Source organism: Heterobasidion irregulare (assembly GCF_000320585.1).
Source record: "Heterobasidion irregulare TC 32-1 unplaced genomic scaffold scaffold_09, whole genome shotgun sequence".
Classification (NCBI taxonomy): Eukaryota; Fungi; Basidiomycota; class Agaricomycetes; order Russulales; family Bondarzewiaceae; genus Heterobasidion; species Heterobasidion irregulare.
Window position 1 is genome coordinate 1,137,092 of NW_009258205.1, and position 14,981 is coordinate 1,152,072.

A 14,981-nucleotide genomic window follows, 5' to 3' on the forward strand; every position below is an offset into this window, starting at 1 on the left:
ACTCCTGGCCAAGCTGACTGTATCCCACGAATAGTCGCAGCAGGATGGTGCTCACCGCCGCGGCCCGATTACTACTATTTGCGATCTTATCGACTCTTGAGATAACTTGACGTTAAGAAATTAGCTCAAAGAGAGTATAGCACTTTCCGGACAAAAAAGGCGGAGGGCTTGTAGGACTTCGCAGAACCGTGGTGACTGAATCAGTCTATACAGAGCATCAAGATAGTCGGATGTTATGTGATTGTACCCACCTGCATACACAGCCCTGTCAGTGAACTAGAATCAGCACGAGTAAGTTAAAAATCAACGGACAGAATCACTTATCTTTGTTCGCCAAGCGCCACGAAGAAACCTAGGACAAATGAGCGTCAGAACATTGGCTACTCAGAGAAAGTGGCCAAAAATACAGACAACCCCCGGCCGAGTTGCCTGTATCATTCGACTTGTTAAGTGTCGTACTCACCACCTTACACATTCTCATAGTAGCGTGGGACTTGAGGATCTTGCGAAAATACGAAGTTGCTGACTTGGTATCTAGAGAGAAAGTCAGCGGAAGCAAGTAATGAGACAATGCACCTACCTTCATACATACCTGCCGCGACAAAATACAGTCAGTTTACCGTTCTCACAACGAATATAACGGTACTTATCTTCTTCACACACCAGGCGCCAGAAGGACCTAGGACACATAACTATCAGCATTCTACCAACGCACAGAAAGCGATGAAAAGCACAGACAGCCCGGCCGGAAGTTGCCTGTGCTTACAAGAGTAATAAAGTGACTGATGTACTCACCGTCATACTGCTTCTTGTGATGATCTTGCGAAGTGGAGTCTAGAGAGGATTAGTTAACTCAGATAACTGATAAATTCACTTACCTTCATGCACTTATCTGCCACAGTGAAATACTATCAGCATATCATTTACAGAAAAGAACATGAGAAAGTACTTATCTTCTTCACCAACCAGGCGGCAGGACGACCTAGGACAAATTTATATGAGCAAATAATCTAAGCAGATAAATCGATTGAAAGCACAGACAACCCGGCCGAAAGTTGTCTGTGTTATAAGAGCGATAAAGTAACTAATTTACTTACCGTCATACTCCTTCTCGTGACGATCTTGCGAAGTAGAGTCTAAAACAGGTTAGTCAAAGCAAACAACAGACAAATTCACCTACCTTCATGCACTTATCTGTCAGTGAAATACTATCAGCATGTCAATCACAAGAATGAACACAAAAACTAACTTCTTCACCGCCATACTTCCCATGACGATCTCGCGAAGTGAATCTAGAGAAGGTTAGTGGAAGCAAAGAACAGATGAATTCACCTACCTTCATGCACACACCTGTCACAGTGGAAGACTATCAGCACACCAATCACGGAAACGAACACAAGACATTACTTATCTTCTTCACCTGGAAGGGGCCGGGACAGTCTAGGACAAATATACATTAGCGAGGAGTTTTAGTTGAAGGGATCAAATGAAAGCACAGACAACCCGGCCGGAAGTTGTCTGGGCTATGAGAGGTATATGATAGATAGTGCACTCACCGTCATGACCCTTCTCGTGACAACCTTGAGAGGTGAATCCTAAAAAGGTGAGCAGACGTAAACAACTGATAAATTCACCCACCTTCGTGCACACATCTGTAACAGTAAAATATCTTCAGCATATCAATCACAGAAATAAACCATAAACAGGACTTATCTTCTTCGCCATACTCCTCCCTACAACGATCTTGCGAAGTAGAGTCTAGAGAAGGTTAGTAAACGCGAACAACTGATACTGATAAATTCACCTACCTTCATGCACACACCTATCACAGGCGCATACTATCAGCATATCAATCACAAAAAAGAACATAAGAAAGTACTCATCTTCTTCGCGGACCAGGCGGTAGGACAATCTAGGACAAATATACATCAGCAAAGATCTTAAGCAGACAAATCGATTAAAAGCACAGACAACTTGGCCGGAAGTTGCTTGTGCTATGAAAGGTATATGATTGATAGTGCACTCACCGCCATGATCCTTCTCGTGACGATCTTGCTAAGTGGAGTCTAGAGAAGGTTAGTAAACGCGAACAACTGGTAAATTCACCCACCTTCATGCACACACCTGTCACAGCGAAATACCGTCAGCATATCAATCACAGAAACGAACATAAGAAATTACTTATCTTCTTCACCGACCAGGTGCCAGGACGACCTAGGACAATGCACGTCAGAAAAGAATTTATGCAGAGAGTCGCGGGAAAGCACAGATGGCCCGGCCGGGAGTCATCTGTGCTAAGAGAGATATAAATGGAACACCACACTCACCGTCATACTTCTCGTGATTGAGGCGGGACTTGATGATCTTGCAGAGTGTGTTCACCTGTTCTCTCAAGGAAAAGTAAGCAGAAGCGAACAAAAGCTAAATACACCTACCTTCACGCACATTCCTGTCACAGTGTATTATAGTCAGTCTATAGATTACAAATACGAACGAACGATGACACTTATCTTATTCAGCAAAAACGCCTTACAACAGACCTAAGACGGTGCATATCAGCTTATGAACTATGTCGGCAGAACAATCGGAAACACAGACAGCTCCCGGCCGAACTGTCTGTGGGATATGGATGAATGAAGGGTCGACACGTACCGCTTTACTCTCTAGTCGGCAAGCCTGTAAATCTTGCTGTGTATTCTGAAGGACGAGAAAAAACAATGGACCTACTTTCATGTCGAACATCAACACCTGTCTAATTGTCAGGATACGGCGAATGTGATAGATATAAAACACTCACTTCTAAACTTCTCAACCCTTCGACTTGCAGCAGCTAGAACAATATACATTAGTACGGCAGGATATGGAGTGGGAGAACGAAACAGAACTTATACTTTTCGTGTACAGGATGCGATGGTCATCTGTCAAATATGATAATAACATACAACAGACGTTGTAGAAATGGTACTCACCTTTATCCATCATCGGAGACTGAGCAATCACAGACCGAGTCTTTGTGGATGAACATTGATGTCAATCGCATGTATAGCATGGACTAAGAAGAGCCTCGTACCGTGAACGCTTGATGTTGCGTTTCATGACATGCTGTTCCTGAAAAATATAAAAGAAAATGACCACTCCGCACCGACCGGGACCACTCCGAGGAGTGACGACGACAGGGCTTCACCGTGGATATACTTACCAGCGGGGACCTGTAAGGAAGACTCAAGTAGATCAGCAGTACGTGTTCTATATGCTGGAATAAAGAAAGGAAAAAAAGCCCGCCCCCATGCCAACCACTCCTGCCTCTACCATCCGCAACATCCCCTGGCCAGGAGGACACTGCATCAAGCATCGACAATCGTGGCCCTCCGCTCATAGATAACAGATAGAAAAAGACGATCAAGAAATGGAACCTCAAACCTTTTGTGTCGTTCCGAAACAGAAGAATCGCCGCAGTCCAGCGAGCAAAACCCGGTCGCGAATCGGGTTCCGCCTGCCAGACCACATTGAAACCGCTGTCTGAGACACCTCTGCCAGACCTCCGGACTACGACTGCAACTCCGCAACCACACGCAGCCGCCGAACTCTCTCCACCGCTCAGCAGGCAAATTCCTTCGCCTTGATAAAAATCTCATCCCACAGCCCCATTGCCTCAACCTCTGCGATCGCCAGGTCCATATCGATCCAGAAGTCCGCCAGATTGACCTCCTCTGCCTTCTGAGCGTTTGGAGACGGGCATGGGGACCACACCGATATAGGTGCTATCTCGACCAGCTCGATATCTGGGGCAACTTCCGGAGTTGGGTCCAGGGATACGTCGACCATGTCGACCTCCTTCATGTCATCCTCTATCCACATGCTGACCGCCTCCTCCTGCGAGCAAGCCTTGCTCGAATCCTCCACCGTGGCCTCTGCCTCTTCTTCTAACTCCTTGAATGCTGCGGCCATGACTATGTCGATCATGCCGTCATCTGCGTAGATTGATTCGTCCGGCAGAGATGGGGATGACAACCGCTCGCTTCCGATGAAGTTGCTTTCACAATCGCTCTCGTATGCGGCGAGGGGAGTCAAGACAGCTGCACAGGCGTTGTCCTCGAGGTGGAGCGTCTCCTCGGCGGTGGAGATGAGAGCGTTGACATGCTGCATCTCTTCGTCGAAGCGTTGCAAGAGGGGAACGAAGTCGTCGAAAGTGATAGTCGTGTTCTTGGCATCGTCCGGCCCCGTCTCCTGCACTATGGAATAGACGTTGGTGGGGTGGGTGTTGACCTCGGGGACGCTGACGTCTATGACTCTTGGCACGATCTCTTGAATGGAGCTGATGTGCGTGCGGATCCTGGCGGGACTGGAGGAAATGGGGTCCTCGTTGGCGACGAACGCTACCATCAACATTCCGGAAACGTTGAGCGATGCAGGCTGGAGGGATCTAGGAGCGTCAGCTTGTCTCAACGTCTTCTTGGAAGGACGAAGTTTCGCTATATCACACTCATATGAGTTTCAAGATCAACGTGATGAGAACATCTGCGTTGCGTACCGAGACAGCGGCTGCTCATGGACTTGACGCGATCCTTCATGGCCGCGAAAGGGCTACGAAGAGGGATCGGAGACGTGGAAGGCTGTCTGGAACTCGCGGAAGGACCACGGTTGGAGAGGCGAAGCATACGGAGCATGGAAGAGACGCGGGGCGCAGCGGGGGATGTAGTAGAAGGCATTGTGGATGAGATGAATGGTGATTGGAACTGATGATAGATGAAAGCGCTGATATAGTATGAGAATGGTGAAGCGGTAAAGCTCAAGTATCTCGCAGGTACCCAGTGGATAAGAGCAAGATGGAGAAACTGCGCTATCGGAAACCGACGATGCTTTATCTTCACGATACAAATCTTGACCTAGCTTATGGAATGGATGACGAGTTACAGGCCATACCGGAATAGCTTCGAATTTGGGTAAGCTTGTCGAAAACCAGTCCATGACGATGTGGGCGGACAGTCCTACAAAAGATGGACGGGCACGATCATAACCAGATAGGAAGCGAACATCGAATTGAAAGTTATCATTCGATCTTGATCGGTCAGAACCATCACGGTCTGTTGGTTCAGAGGGAAGCTCACCAGGTCAGAGTTTCGCAGGCCGACTGGGGATTGTCAGTCTGGACTGGAAGGTTTTCCTATGTGTCAACACGAATCTCGAGGATGTGATCATCGTTTTCTATAGATAGTCAAGACAAGCATAGAAAGGTATACACTTGGTTGCGATTGCATCGCACGAACCGGAGGCATAAACCTTTATCTGTGTCACCTTCGTATCCGGTGCAGCGAAAAAGACAGTCCTTACCGAGCATTCACTGACGAGTCTCAGCTTGCATATGCGAAGCAATAAGACAGTTGGGTCTATTTTGATGTCGGAGTCTGATACAAAATCATGAATGAATCGTACCAAAGATTCGATTGAGCTGTTATGATGAGAACGAGGTTCCATAATTTTCGAAAATCGGCGGAAGGGCAAGATGCATTCGATGTGCATTGATTTCAAATCTCATCGTATGATTAGACACTCAAATTCAAGCATAAAACATCACAATTCCAAACGGTATGATTGAGACCTAGGAGATAGAGAATTCTGTAGGGAGAGTGATTCATACCGGCAAGAGTCTGAGGCTCAAAGTCTGACGCACCTCATATCTCGCCATCTGTATAGATGTCCTGGTGAGCTGCTGTGAATATACTTTGCCTTCTAGCATCTGAGTGGACTAGATGAGACTTATCAAGTTTTACGATCAGTGCGTGACTTTCCTCGACCTCTCTCGTCGTCAATATCATCTCAGAGTTCTTCATTGAGCCTACAACGCTCATCGAAAGCCTGCTCATTTCATTGTATGAGCGCAAGAAGTGGACTGAGATTCGGGGTAAGCCGCCTTCCTGTACCGAGAAAAGATATGCTCACCTCCAAAGGTGGATCAACATCCACAACATCAAATTGCTTTACAGAGGAAACATGAGTCCTTTCACTGCGGGCGCGTCGCGCGACATATATGGCTCTTTGGCGAGAGCAGGGGTAGGAATTACAATCGAGCAAGTCACGGTGATAGGCGATCTTTGTTATACGTTGATGAGCTGGTTTCAGAAGATGTCAGAGGGTGGGAGCCATCAGAGCGTTTGATCTCTGTAGCGACAAAGCTCTCGGACTGCATGGTGGGGTAACTCAAAATCGAGGGTTCCCGATTTGGCTGTATTGGTCTCCATGTGTGATCATAGCTCCCAAATAGAGCCAAAGATCGACCAGAAGAGTAGGTTTTGGCAAAGAATTGCTACAGATTGGGCGTCGGGGACTCAATTATATTCTCCGCAAGGCGCAACGCGGGACTTTTCTGGCACTCACATATTCACGTCGGTCATTGAAGGGGCAGAGCGTTGCTACTATCCAAGCCACCTCTTGCGAATATTGCCTCGAAACAACGTCTCCAACATCTCCAGAGATATAATCAAACATGGAAGAGAATCCGGCGCGGGCATCTAAAATGCTACCAAGAGACAAGGGTCCAAGGAACGGCTCATTAGCTTCCGAGCCAAAAATGAGGCATCGTGTTCAATGTATTTTTTCTCCACGATGAACGAGGCATTGCTTTCATCATCTATATCTACGCCGACACAGGCGAGCGTATTTGTGATCACAGCGAAATTCTCCCAATTCAAACTTCAGGATGTCGTCACTTCGCCAGTGTGTCGCTGAGCAGAGATGTGACTTAACATGTCTATCTCAAATATGGCCGAATCAGCGCCGTAAACAGGCGCATGTTGAGATTGGGAAGAGTGTCGCTGCCAGACCCCATGTACAAAGTTCGCTATCTTCATCGAGTGAGTTTTCGGTCCACCGATTCTGCTTTTCCTAATGCGTCATCAACTTTCCAGATCTTTCATTTGTTGAGCTTCAGAGTCATCATAATTGCTCTTCATGTCACCGAATTCACAGCCACGCAGTTGACAGCCGCTCCATTATTAACTAACGAAGATACTCATTTACGAATGATCACCCAGCTCTACAATCACGCGTCTCGTAAGTCAATAGTAATGACCTACTCCACAGCTTTTCTAATCCATCCCAGCTCAGCGTTCGACTGTTTGTTGCCGAGGATGCTACCCTGACGAACCAATGCAAACGATTCGACCGATATAACAAGTGTCATCTCTCGTTGATCAGGGTTCAACGCCCATCAGCACCCAGTTCAATTTCGGAATTGTGGACTGGCGCTACAAGAAAGCATCGCATTTGCGTCCGTCTCCGGAGCATGTCTATTGATTGTTTAGTATTGCACCGGCTCAATTGGAGCTGATGAACCGTTCAACTAAGGTGCCATCAGAGATAAGTAACTCGACCTGTGCGAACAGACAATGAGCGCTGATGTCTTCCTCGCACAGCTCGTCGCCGAAAGTAACTATGAGCAGAAGGGGCGCTCCGTTGCGACACGCTGACTGTAGACTCTATGCAGGCTCATGCTCGCTGATGCGCTCACCAGCATCCGGTTTCTCAGACGCCTTGCGACTCCTCACAGCCACACGTGGAGCACTCCCTCCTTTCCTGACAAGTTGCGCTCGTCATGCTCCTGCCAGCGCGGAATACTGCCAGAGCTCCGTCAGCAGCACACCTTGCACGACGCGTCGTACTACAGAACCTTCCTCGTCCCGAGTGAGCGGCTATATCAGGCGCCACAGCTCGCGCCCGACCTCGTATGTCACCTCTACCGGTCGGGTCGCTCTCTCGAAGAAGACGAGACCTTGGCGGCGCACTTGCCCCCATCGAGGTGTGTCTCCTGACGTTCTGCGGGGCGAATCTGTGTCCCGCTCGAAGCGCTGTAACCCGACGCCCCCGAGGGTCACTAAACCTTCGTCCTATTCCTCCTCCCAAATGTCGTGTTGTTCATTCATCCAGTCCATCACATTACCTCGATGGCGCTAACCTTGCTACACATCCGCGTCTTCCATGCATCTGCCTGTCACCCCCAATTTTCAGCGAGTCATATCCATCTTACCCACCCACCCCATTCAACGCCGTACGCAGCACGTACCCGTACCTGACACTCTCGCCGCAGCACGCCATTACAAACAGACAAATCGAAAACCTCTAACAAACCTCGCATTAACGGAGACGGGGCCCCAAGGCCTCATCTGTGCTGTGTCATGTCTGGCGGTACGGGCTTTCCACCTCGGCAACATCTTAACACAGGCAAATGCTCATCTGGCGGAGCTAAAGGAGCAATCAATTCGGCAGTCACTATGCTGAACGCCCCGATTTCTGTTCCCAGCCGGGGGATAACGCGGGCGATGGATATCTCCGTGCGCCTTGACTACTAGCAGTATGCTGAGCCTATCTGCAGACAGTGATGCGAAATCGGGATCTGCAAGCTACCTGTCTTGGACCGAATTAAAGGGGCACGATCTTCCCGCGGCTTGTGTCCATCTCAACGATAAACACGACGCACGCGGTCTTCTCAGCCCTCCCCTGTCCCTCAAATTTAACTTTGGCTATACCTACCTTTGTCTGTCGCTGTGCAACCGATCTTCTCGGTGCATGGACTCAATCGGCACTTAATACTGCAACGAGCCTCCAGTGTTTGATGAATGGGCTACGGCATCTCTCTGCCCTTCCCCTTTCCAGTACCCGCGACCGGCAAGGCTGCAACGCCGGATGACTTGTCCATTTTTCTTGCTGACGACCTTTGCCTTGCTGACGAACAAGATGAACGCGTGTACTTCAATAGACCCATACATTCACGCAGGCCTCGACAACACGACCTCACATCGGAAAGAGACGCCAGAGGCGGAGGGACACCGAGAAATCACAATGTGCGCTCTTACGATGCCGCCTACGAGCACGCATGCAGTGAGCGCTGCGCAATCGAACTTGCAGCATATAGGAAACGAGGTCGTGTACGACAGACACACAGAGACAGACGCACAGACGCAGATGCACAGACACACAAACACAGATAGATAGGTAGGTAGGTGGGCGGTCGTACAGTCGTCGCCATGTATGTATATGAAACAGACAGTTAAAAAAAAAACAGAAAAAAAGAAAAAAGAAGCCCCTTCCCCCCCGCTGAGCGGAGTGATACGCAGACACGCGGATCGACAGACAGAAACGCGAAAAAAAAGACACGGGGCCGGCAAGTAAAACAACACGCCACGAGAGGGCTCGATGGCACAAGAATGGCAAGAGAAGACGAAGGCGAGATGCGGTGGTATGGAGACATGGAGATGGGAGAATAGGATGAGGGGAGAGGGGACGAGGATATATATATATACCATGACATGAATAGGAGGTGAAAACGTGCAGTCGTCGTCGTTGTCGACACGATGATGTTCCGTGAAGACGTGCGAGGCCCAAAGCCCAACCAGATAAGGGAAAAAACCGAAAAAAAGCCCAAAGTCCCACCACACCATACTATAACGCACACACACAACACAAGCCCTACGACCTCGCCTCCGCCTCCGCCCTGCTCCCCGACCCCGCCCCGACCGCTATCGCGACCGGCAACGGCGGCGGGAACAACGCGGCCGCGCTAGGCACTGGGTTCCACGAGTTCCGATGGAAGCTCGTCTTTTTACGCACGCTCGCCTTGTACGCTGCGCGGATCGCCGCCGTACCTGCGCCGCCAGATCCCAACGCCGTTGCCGACGCGGACGCGGACCCAAAGGCCGAGAGGGTGACGGCACTGGGGCTAGGGCTCGAGCCCGAGCTCAGGCTCCGCGGGGGAAGGATGACGCTGGTGCCACTGCCGCCGCCGAGCGCGCGCGGCGGGATATCGGAGATCTCAGAGCGGGCATCGCTGGGCGAGGTCGGCGGACTCGCCGTCGCAGAGAGCGGCTTGAACAAGGCCGAGGTAGATAGGGATGCAGATGCGTAGTGGTCGTGTTCGTGGTCGTGTTCGTGGTCCTGATGCGGATGGAGGGGAGATTGCGGATGCGAGTGCAGGTGCGCGGGTGCAGAAAAGGAGGATGTAAACGACAGCGGGAGCGCGGACGTGGAGGTCGCCGACGGCGCGGGCGACGGCGCGCGGGACGAGGTAGACACATCGGACGACGCGCGCGTTGAGGGCGCAGGCCAGTCGAGCGGCGCGTGCTCGTGCTCGTCCTGCTCCGCGCGGAGCAGTGACGCTGGGAGCGTCATGGGGAATGCGTCGAGGAAGTCCTCAGGAAGCTGCGTAGGCTCGGGCGCCCGCTCGTACGGCTTGTCGTCGTCGCCATCGAGCGTGCGGCAGCGATGTTTCCAAAGCTTGAGGTTGCTCTCGCACTGGACCGCGTATTTGCGCGATTCTGGAGACAGATTTTCAAGATGAGACGGGGAGATTTGCGTGATTAGTTTGAAATTCAAAAAAAGATAAAAATTCCTTGATTTCTGTCTTAACGGAAAAGACAGGAAGTAGACATACCAGGAATTCCAGAAGACGTCAGGAGAAACAGCGGCTTTGCAAAGGTCTCGATGAAGAACACCTGCGACTTGGCCTCTGCGAGTGGGTTGTCGGACGCGCTGACAGACGGTGGAAGCTGGAGGTGTTGCTCCAGCACCGCCTGGCATGACCACTCTTCCATGAGCGCGGACGCCCAGTGCTGCGAGACGCGGAGCGGACGACACTAAATCCATCGCGTCGCGCCAAACCAACGCCAAAGTCAAATCCAAAAGAAAAAGAATCACATGAGAAAGCGCTTAAGAAGACAGGGAACGATAGGAACCGCGACGCAGCGACGCGCGCGCGTAGGCAAGCAAGCCTGCACGCGGGCGAGGGAGCGAGGGCGATCAGGGGAACGCTCACAGGGTTGCTGATGTCGGCGCACTTGATCAGCGCTTGGCACACGAGGAGCTTCTTCTTCCACTCGTCGACGACCTCGCCGTCCACGAGGCGCTTAAACCGGATCATGAACTCGAGGTGCACACGCATGTCCGTCGCGAGCACGATTTCGAGCAACAGCTTGCGGAACTGGGCGCCTGAACGCGGGTTGTCGAGAAGCGCGTCAAGGCCCTGGTGACGCATGAGGTGGAGAAGGAGCGTGAAGTGCATTTGCTCGAGGGGCGACTTGTCATCATAGAGCGAAGAGAGCGGGGCCTTGGCATTTTTCTGTAGGACAGGAAAAGAGTAAGAGGGCGCTAGAAGGATAGAGGACAAGTGATTGGTCACCATGAAGCCGTTCGTAAATCCTGGATGGCCTACGTCGTGGCCGATAGATGCTATGTACAGACACAGAAGGTCTTGGTTCCTGAGACACGAGACCAAAGATTTTTCTAAGCGACCCCTGTCTGGCTTCCATGTCCGACGATTTCTTCTAAGCAGTATCGATACGGGCGGGACACGCCCCGCGGAGTGCAGGAAGGAGTGGGTCGCCTGGAGAACGTCGAGGGCATGTGCGAAATTGTGATATGAGTTTTGTTGGCGGTAGACTTTGCGGAGGTTGCTGAGGAGGGCGGATATCTGGTCTTGAGGACGAATGGGGATCAGGCCGGAGATAGAGGACAAAAGCCAAGATGGATAAGCTCACCGATAGACACGCCGACATCCTGCTGCATGCCTTCGAGTCGAAATAGGGTTTGGAAGAGGATGACGGAGCAGAAGAGGACCTCCTCGTCTGGAAGCTTGTGGGGCTCGAAATTCCAAGTATCGAGAGACTTGATCAGACGCTTGCGAGTTTTTGGAGGGATGTCGAGCGGGGAGCTGGGCGGGGGTCAGATAGAATGAGCAGACGAGAGAGGAGAGCGTGCTGACGGTTGATCGTGATTTGTGACGGCGATGTGTGTGTGGGTGTACATGTCGCTGAGAAGCTCGGCGTAGCTGGGTCGCGGGTGAGATAGATGTCGATAATTGGGAGCTGGGGGGCGGCAGGGGCAGTGTGCACGCACCATGTGAGGTCTCTATCTCTTTCGCTTTCGTCCCAGCCGCCCCAGCCCTGACCTGAACCAAGGTTGTCTCCGAGCGCGAGGGCGAGCCCACCGACATCGACGCTGCGCCTGCGTGCCGCGGCGCCGGTGCCCGCGGTTGATTCGTCTGCGACGCTGGGCATTGGGAGAGGGAAATAAAGAGAAATAGAGCGGAAACGGAGGGAGGGGAAGAGGAGGGGAGGAGGAGGAGGGAGGGGCTGAGGAGTGGGAGCGACGGAGGGAGCTTGAGAAGGCTGGGAGTTGGCGTGGCTGGATCGGTCGCTCCGTCCGTCTCGTGGCCGCCACATGCTCCGATCCGGCCTGTGCCTTCCCCGGCCGCCGGTCCGCACCTGCTCGCTCTTGTTCCTCCGTTGGCACTCGCCTTCATCCCTCTCCCCAGCCCGTCCGTGCACCGACAAACTCAACCGTGTCGCAGCATTCACAGCGCGACCATCTCGGCACACTCACCGGTGCACAACTCTTCCTGCCACCCTCGCAGCCCTGCTTCCGCGCGCTTTCCGGCCGTTCCATTCGAGCCATGTTCCAACGACGTCCTTCTGGGCGCCCTAGAAGCCTATCCTTATTCAATCCATCCCTGCCCAACCGTCTCCCCCGCGCTCCTAGCTCGGATATCAGACTATGACCACAGCTTGGAATGCCGAGGGCCAGAGGGGAAGCAGAAGAACAGAAGCCCGCACGATGTCGAGGAGTCTGTCGTCATCCTCGTCCAAAGAACGGCAGCACAGGCCCTGTGGCCTTGTGTGCATGGCCTTGAAGTACTTATCCCCCGCTCTCACAAGGGCAAGACCGACCAGTCTCAGTCCCACCTTCATATCCGCCACGTATATACAATCCCTCTCCCAGCGTCTGCCTCTTCGACGCCGATATGACCTTGGTGATCATGAATTGCAATAGCCCGGGCTCTTCTGGCTCGGCGCTTTTCACCTCAATGGCTATGTCACATTTCATCTCAAAGACACGCCGCTTCAGGGTCCTCTGCGCCGCCTTGTGGTCGTCCATCGCTCCCGCTGACTGACCAAAGACCAATCCTACAAATAGCTCTCCGCGGACTCAACTCATGACACACACAATGCTTGGTGAACCTATTCTTGAGTAACCGAACGCTCAATGGAGAATGCTAAGAGCCTATGACTCCAGCATACAATTTGTCCTACGCTTGAGGCCTCCGCACTGAATCAAATACCATTTCACCACCAATGAAGCACGTTGTACTAACCCTGATATACTTCCAGCACCCACAAGGCCACTTCCATTCGTACAAGCTCGACTGACGCGTCGCGCTAACCCGCCACGTGATCAGCTGTTCCCATCACATCGTTCCCTGTTCGGTCCCGCGCTCGGGGGGCTGCCGTTACGAGGATCGATTAGATTGCGATCAATCCTTATCCCCAGTGCTCACCCGAAACAAAACATATCCAATGGACCCGACATCCGTCGAAGACATCCTCAACGACGCGCTCGCCTTCCTCGGCGAAGCCCTCTCTCCGCCCGCCGCCGACGAGCTCTCGTACGGCCCGCTCACGCTGACCGTCGCGCCCAAGGTAACGTGCCCTTTCGCTGTACCGTATACGCAAACATCCCGCCCAGCTGAGATCGTGTCGCTTGTCTATCTTGATCCGATATAAACCGATGCCCGCGCCGCGCGAAGGAGGGAAAGGTACGTGCTGTGCTGTCGCTGCCGTGGTTCGCTCCGCATGTCTCGCACGAATCCAGGCGAACACGCTCCTCGCAGACCACATCTTCTCGCCCGCGCTCTTGCTCGCGGAGCGCATCGAGCGCGGCCTCATCCCTCTTTCTGGACGAACTAGTACGTCTCTAGCGCCTCTCCCCCTCTCCCGCCCGCGCCCTTCGTTCGCCCATCCGCCGCCCCATCACATCTCTTACCCAATAACCATCCACGATGCCCGTCGGTCTGTCCATCTGACACACGAAAGCGATCGAGCTCGGCGCGGGAACAGCCCTACCCTCGCTCCTTGCCTCCGTCCTCCCGCACCCGCCCGCGCTCGTCGTCGTCACAGACTACCCTGACCCCGTCATCCTGGGGAACCTCCAACGCAACGTTGCGCGCAACGCACACGTCGCCGCGCCCGGCTGCACCGTCCTCTGTCGGGGGCACGACTGGGGGCAGGACGTCAGCGAACTGTTGTGAGCATTCCATCTTCCTCCTCTCCAATCGTGATCCTTGCCATCGGTCTGTCCTATCTGCCCCGAGAGGGATGCGTGCATGAAAAATCAAGACAAATGTCATCAAGTAAACGTTTACCGCTGACTTGCCGACGCACCTCACTCCCAGAGCCCTTCTCCCCGCCGCGTCCGCAAAGCATCCGGCATCCCTCCCTACCGACAAAGAATTGAGCGCAGATAGCGGCTTCGACGTCGTCATCCTCTCCGACCTGCTCCACTTCGACCGCTCACACCCCGCCCTCCTCGCCTCCCTGACCGCACTGCTCGCGCGCGCGGCCTCCGCGCGCGTCTACGTCGCTGCCGGGTCATACACCCGCCCCGCAGTGTGTGATGCATTTCTGCGCCTCGCGGAGGAGGCTGGGATCATGTGGGAGCAGAGCGGCGGCGGCGGCGGCGGCGGCGCCGAGGGAGGCGCCGAGGCGTGGATGGGGACGATGCGCGTGACGGGGCTGCAGCTGGACCAGCTCGCGGCGCGGAAGGCGATGTGTCGGTGGTGGGTCGGGCGGTGGAGCGAGGCCGCGCTGCTGCGTCCTGAGACCGATCTCGCTTCGTGACTTACCTCTGGCGCATCTTTACCTCCCTCTTTGTTTCTCGGTGCTCGTGTTCACGAAAATAACGATGCTTGTGGGGGGCGCTTCGTAGGGCAGCATGCGGGTCGAATTGTTTATAGCCTCTATCGTCACACCGGACTTGGTTTGCGCGCCGGGACTCGTGTGGGCAGCGCAACACTGCATCGCGCGAGACCATGCGGGCGAGCGGCTTCGGGCGAACCATTACGTCCCGAGATGAACACATATGAAGCGCTAGGGCCGAACAGTGGTGACGGCATTGTCACGAACTGCCAATGACCGTCTGGGCGCCAGCATATCTGTACC

The 14,981-nt window shown here is 53.1% G+C and overlaps 4 protein-coding genes across 4 annotated transcripts; 2 read left to right on the top strand and 2 right to left on the bottom strand.

Moving 5' to 3' along the window:
• Positions 1-467: 467 nt before the first annotated feature.
• Positions 468-4,709, bottom strand: HETIRDRAFT_429213 (uncharacterized protein; the record flags this gene model as incomplete). The annotated part of the gene is made up of 32 exons (XM_009551830.1): positions 468-534; positions 593-679; positions 716-756; positions 796-834; positions 879-892; positions 950-982; positions 1,098-1,136; positions 1,177-1,208; positions 1,250-1,292; positions 1,351-1,366; positions 1,421-1,440; positions 1,557-1,595; positions 1,639-1,652; positions 1,710-1,758; positions 1,809-1,822; positions 1,880-1,912; positions 1,972-1,994; positions 2,028-2,066; positions 2,111-2,124; positions 2,182-2,214; positions 2,328-2,382; positions 2,436-2,449; positions 2,495-2,540; positions 2,653-2,676; positions 2,728-2,748; positions 2,798-2,830; positions 2,892-2,918; positions 3,071-3,108; positions 3,200-3,209; positions 3,242-3,596; positions 3,641-4,472; positions 4,532-4,709. 32 exons carry the CDS (start codon positions 4,707-4,709, stop codon positions 468-470), a joined length of 2,322 nt encoding a protein of 773 aa, XP_009550125.1.
• A 2,079-nt stretch (positions 4,710-6,788) lies between these two features.
• HETIRDRAFT_164095 (uncharacterized protein) lies at positions 6,789-7,170 on the top strand (the record flags this gene model as incomplete). The annotated part of the gene is made up of 3 exons (XM_009551831.1): positions 6,789-6,851; positions 6,906-7,050; positions 7,100-7,170. The coding sequence occupies 3 exons, from the start codon at positions 6,789-6,791 to the stop codon at positions 7,168-7,170; spliced, it is 279 nt and encodes a 92-aa protein (XP_009550126.1).
• Positions 7,171-9,462: 2,292 nt separating this feature from the next.
• Positions 9,463-12,209, bottom strand: HETIRDRAFT_164096 (cyclic AMP phosphodiesterase-like protein; the record flags this gene model as incomplete). Its single annotated transcript, XM_009551832.1, has 7 exons — positions 9,463-10,307; positions 10,424-10,625; positions 10,709-11,107; positions 11,168-11,463; positions 11,526-11,698; positions 11,750-11,815; positions 11,884-12,209. The coding sequence occupies 7 exons, from the start codon at positions 12,207-12,209 to the stop codon at positions 9,463-9,465; spliced, it is 2,307 nt and encodes a 768-aa protein (XP_009550127.1).
• Positions 12,210-13,080: 871 nt separating this feature from the next.
• HETIRDRAFT_479321 (uncharacterized protein) lies at positions 13,081-14,660 on the top strand (the record flags this gene model as incomplete). The annotated part of the gene is made up of 3 exons (XM_009551833.1): positions 13,081-13,729; positions 13,857-14,053; positions 14,244-14,660. Exons 1-3 carry the CDS (start codon positions 13,552-13,554, stop codon positions 14,658-14,660), a joined length of 792 nt encoding a protein of 263 aa, XP_009550128.1. The 5' UTR covers positions 13,081-13,551.
• Between the last annotated feature and the right edge of the window lie 321 nt (positions 14,661-14,981).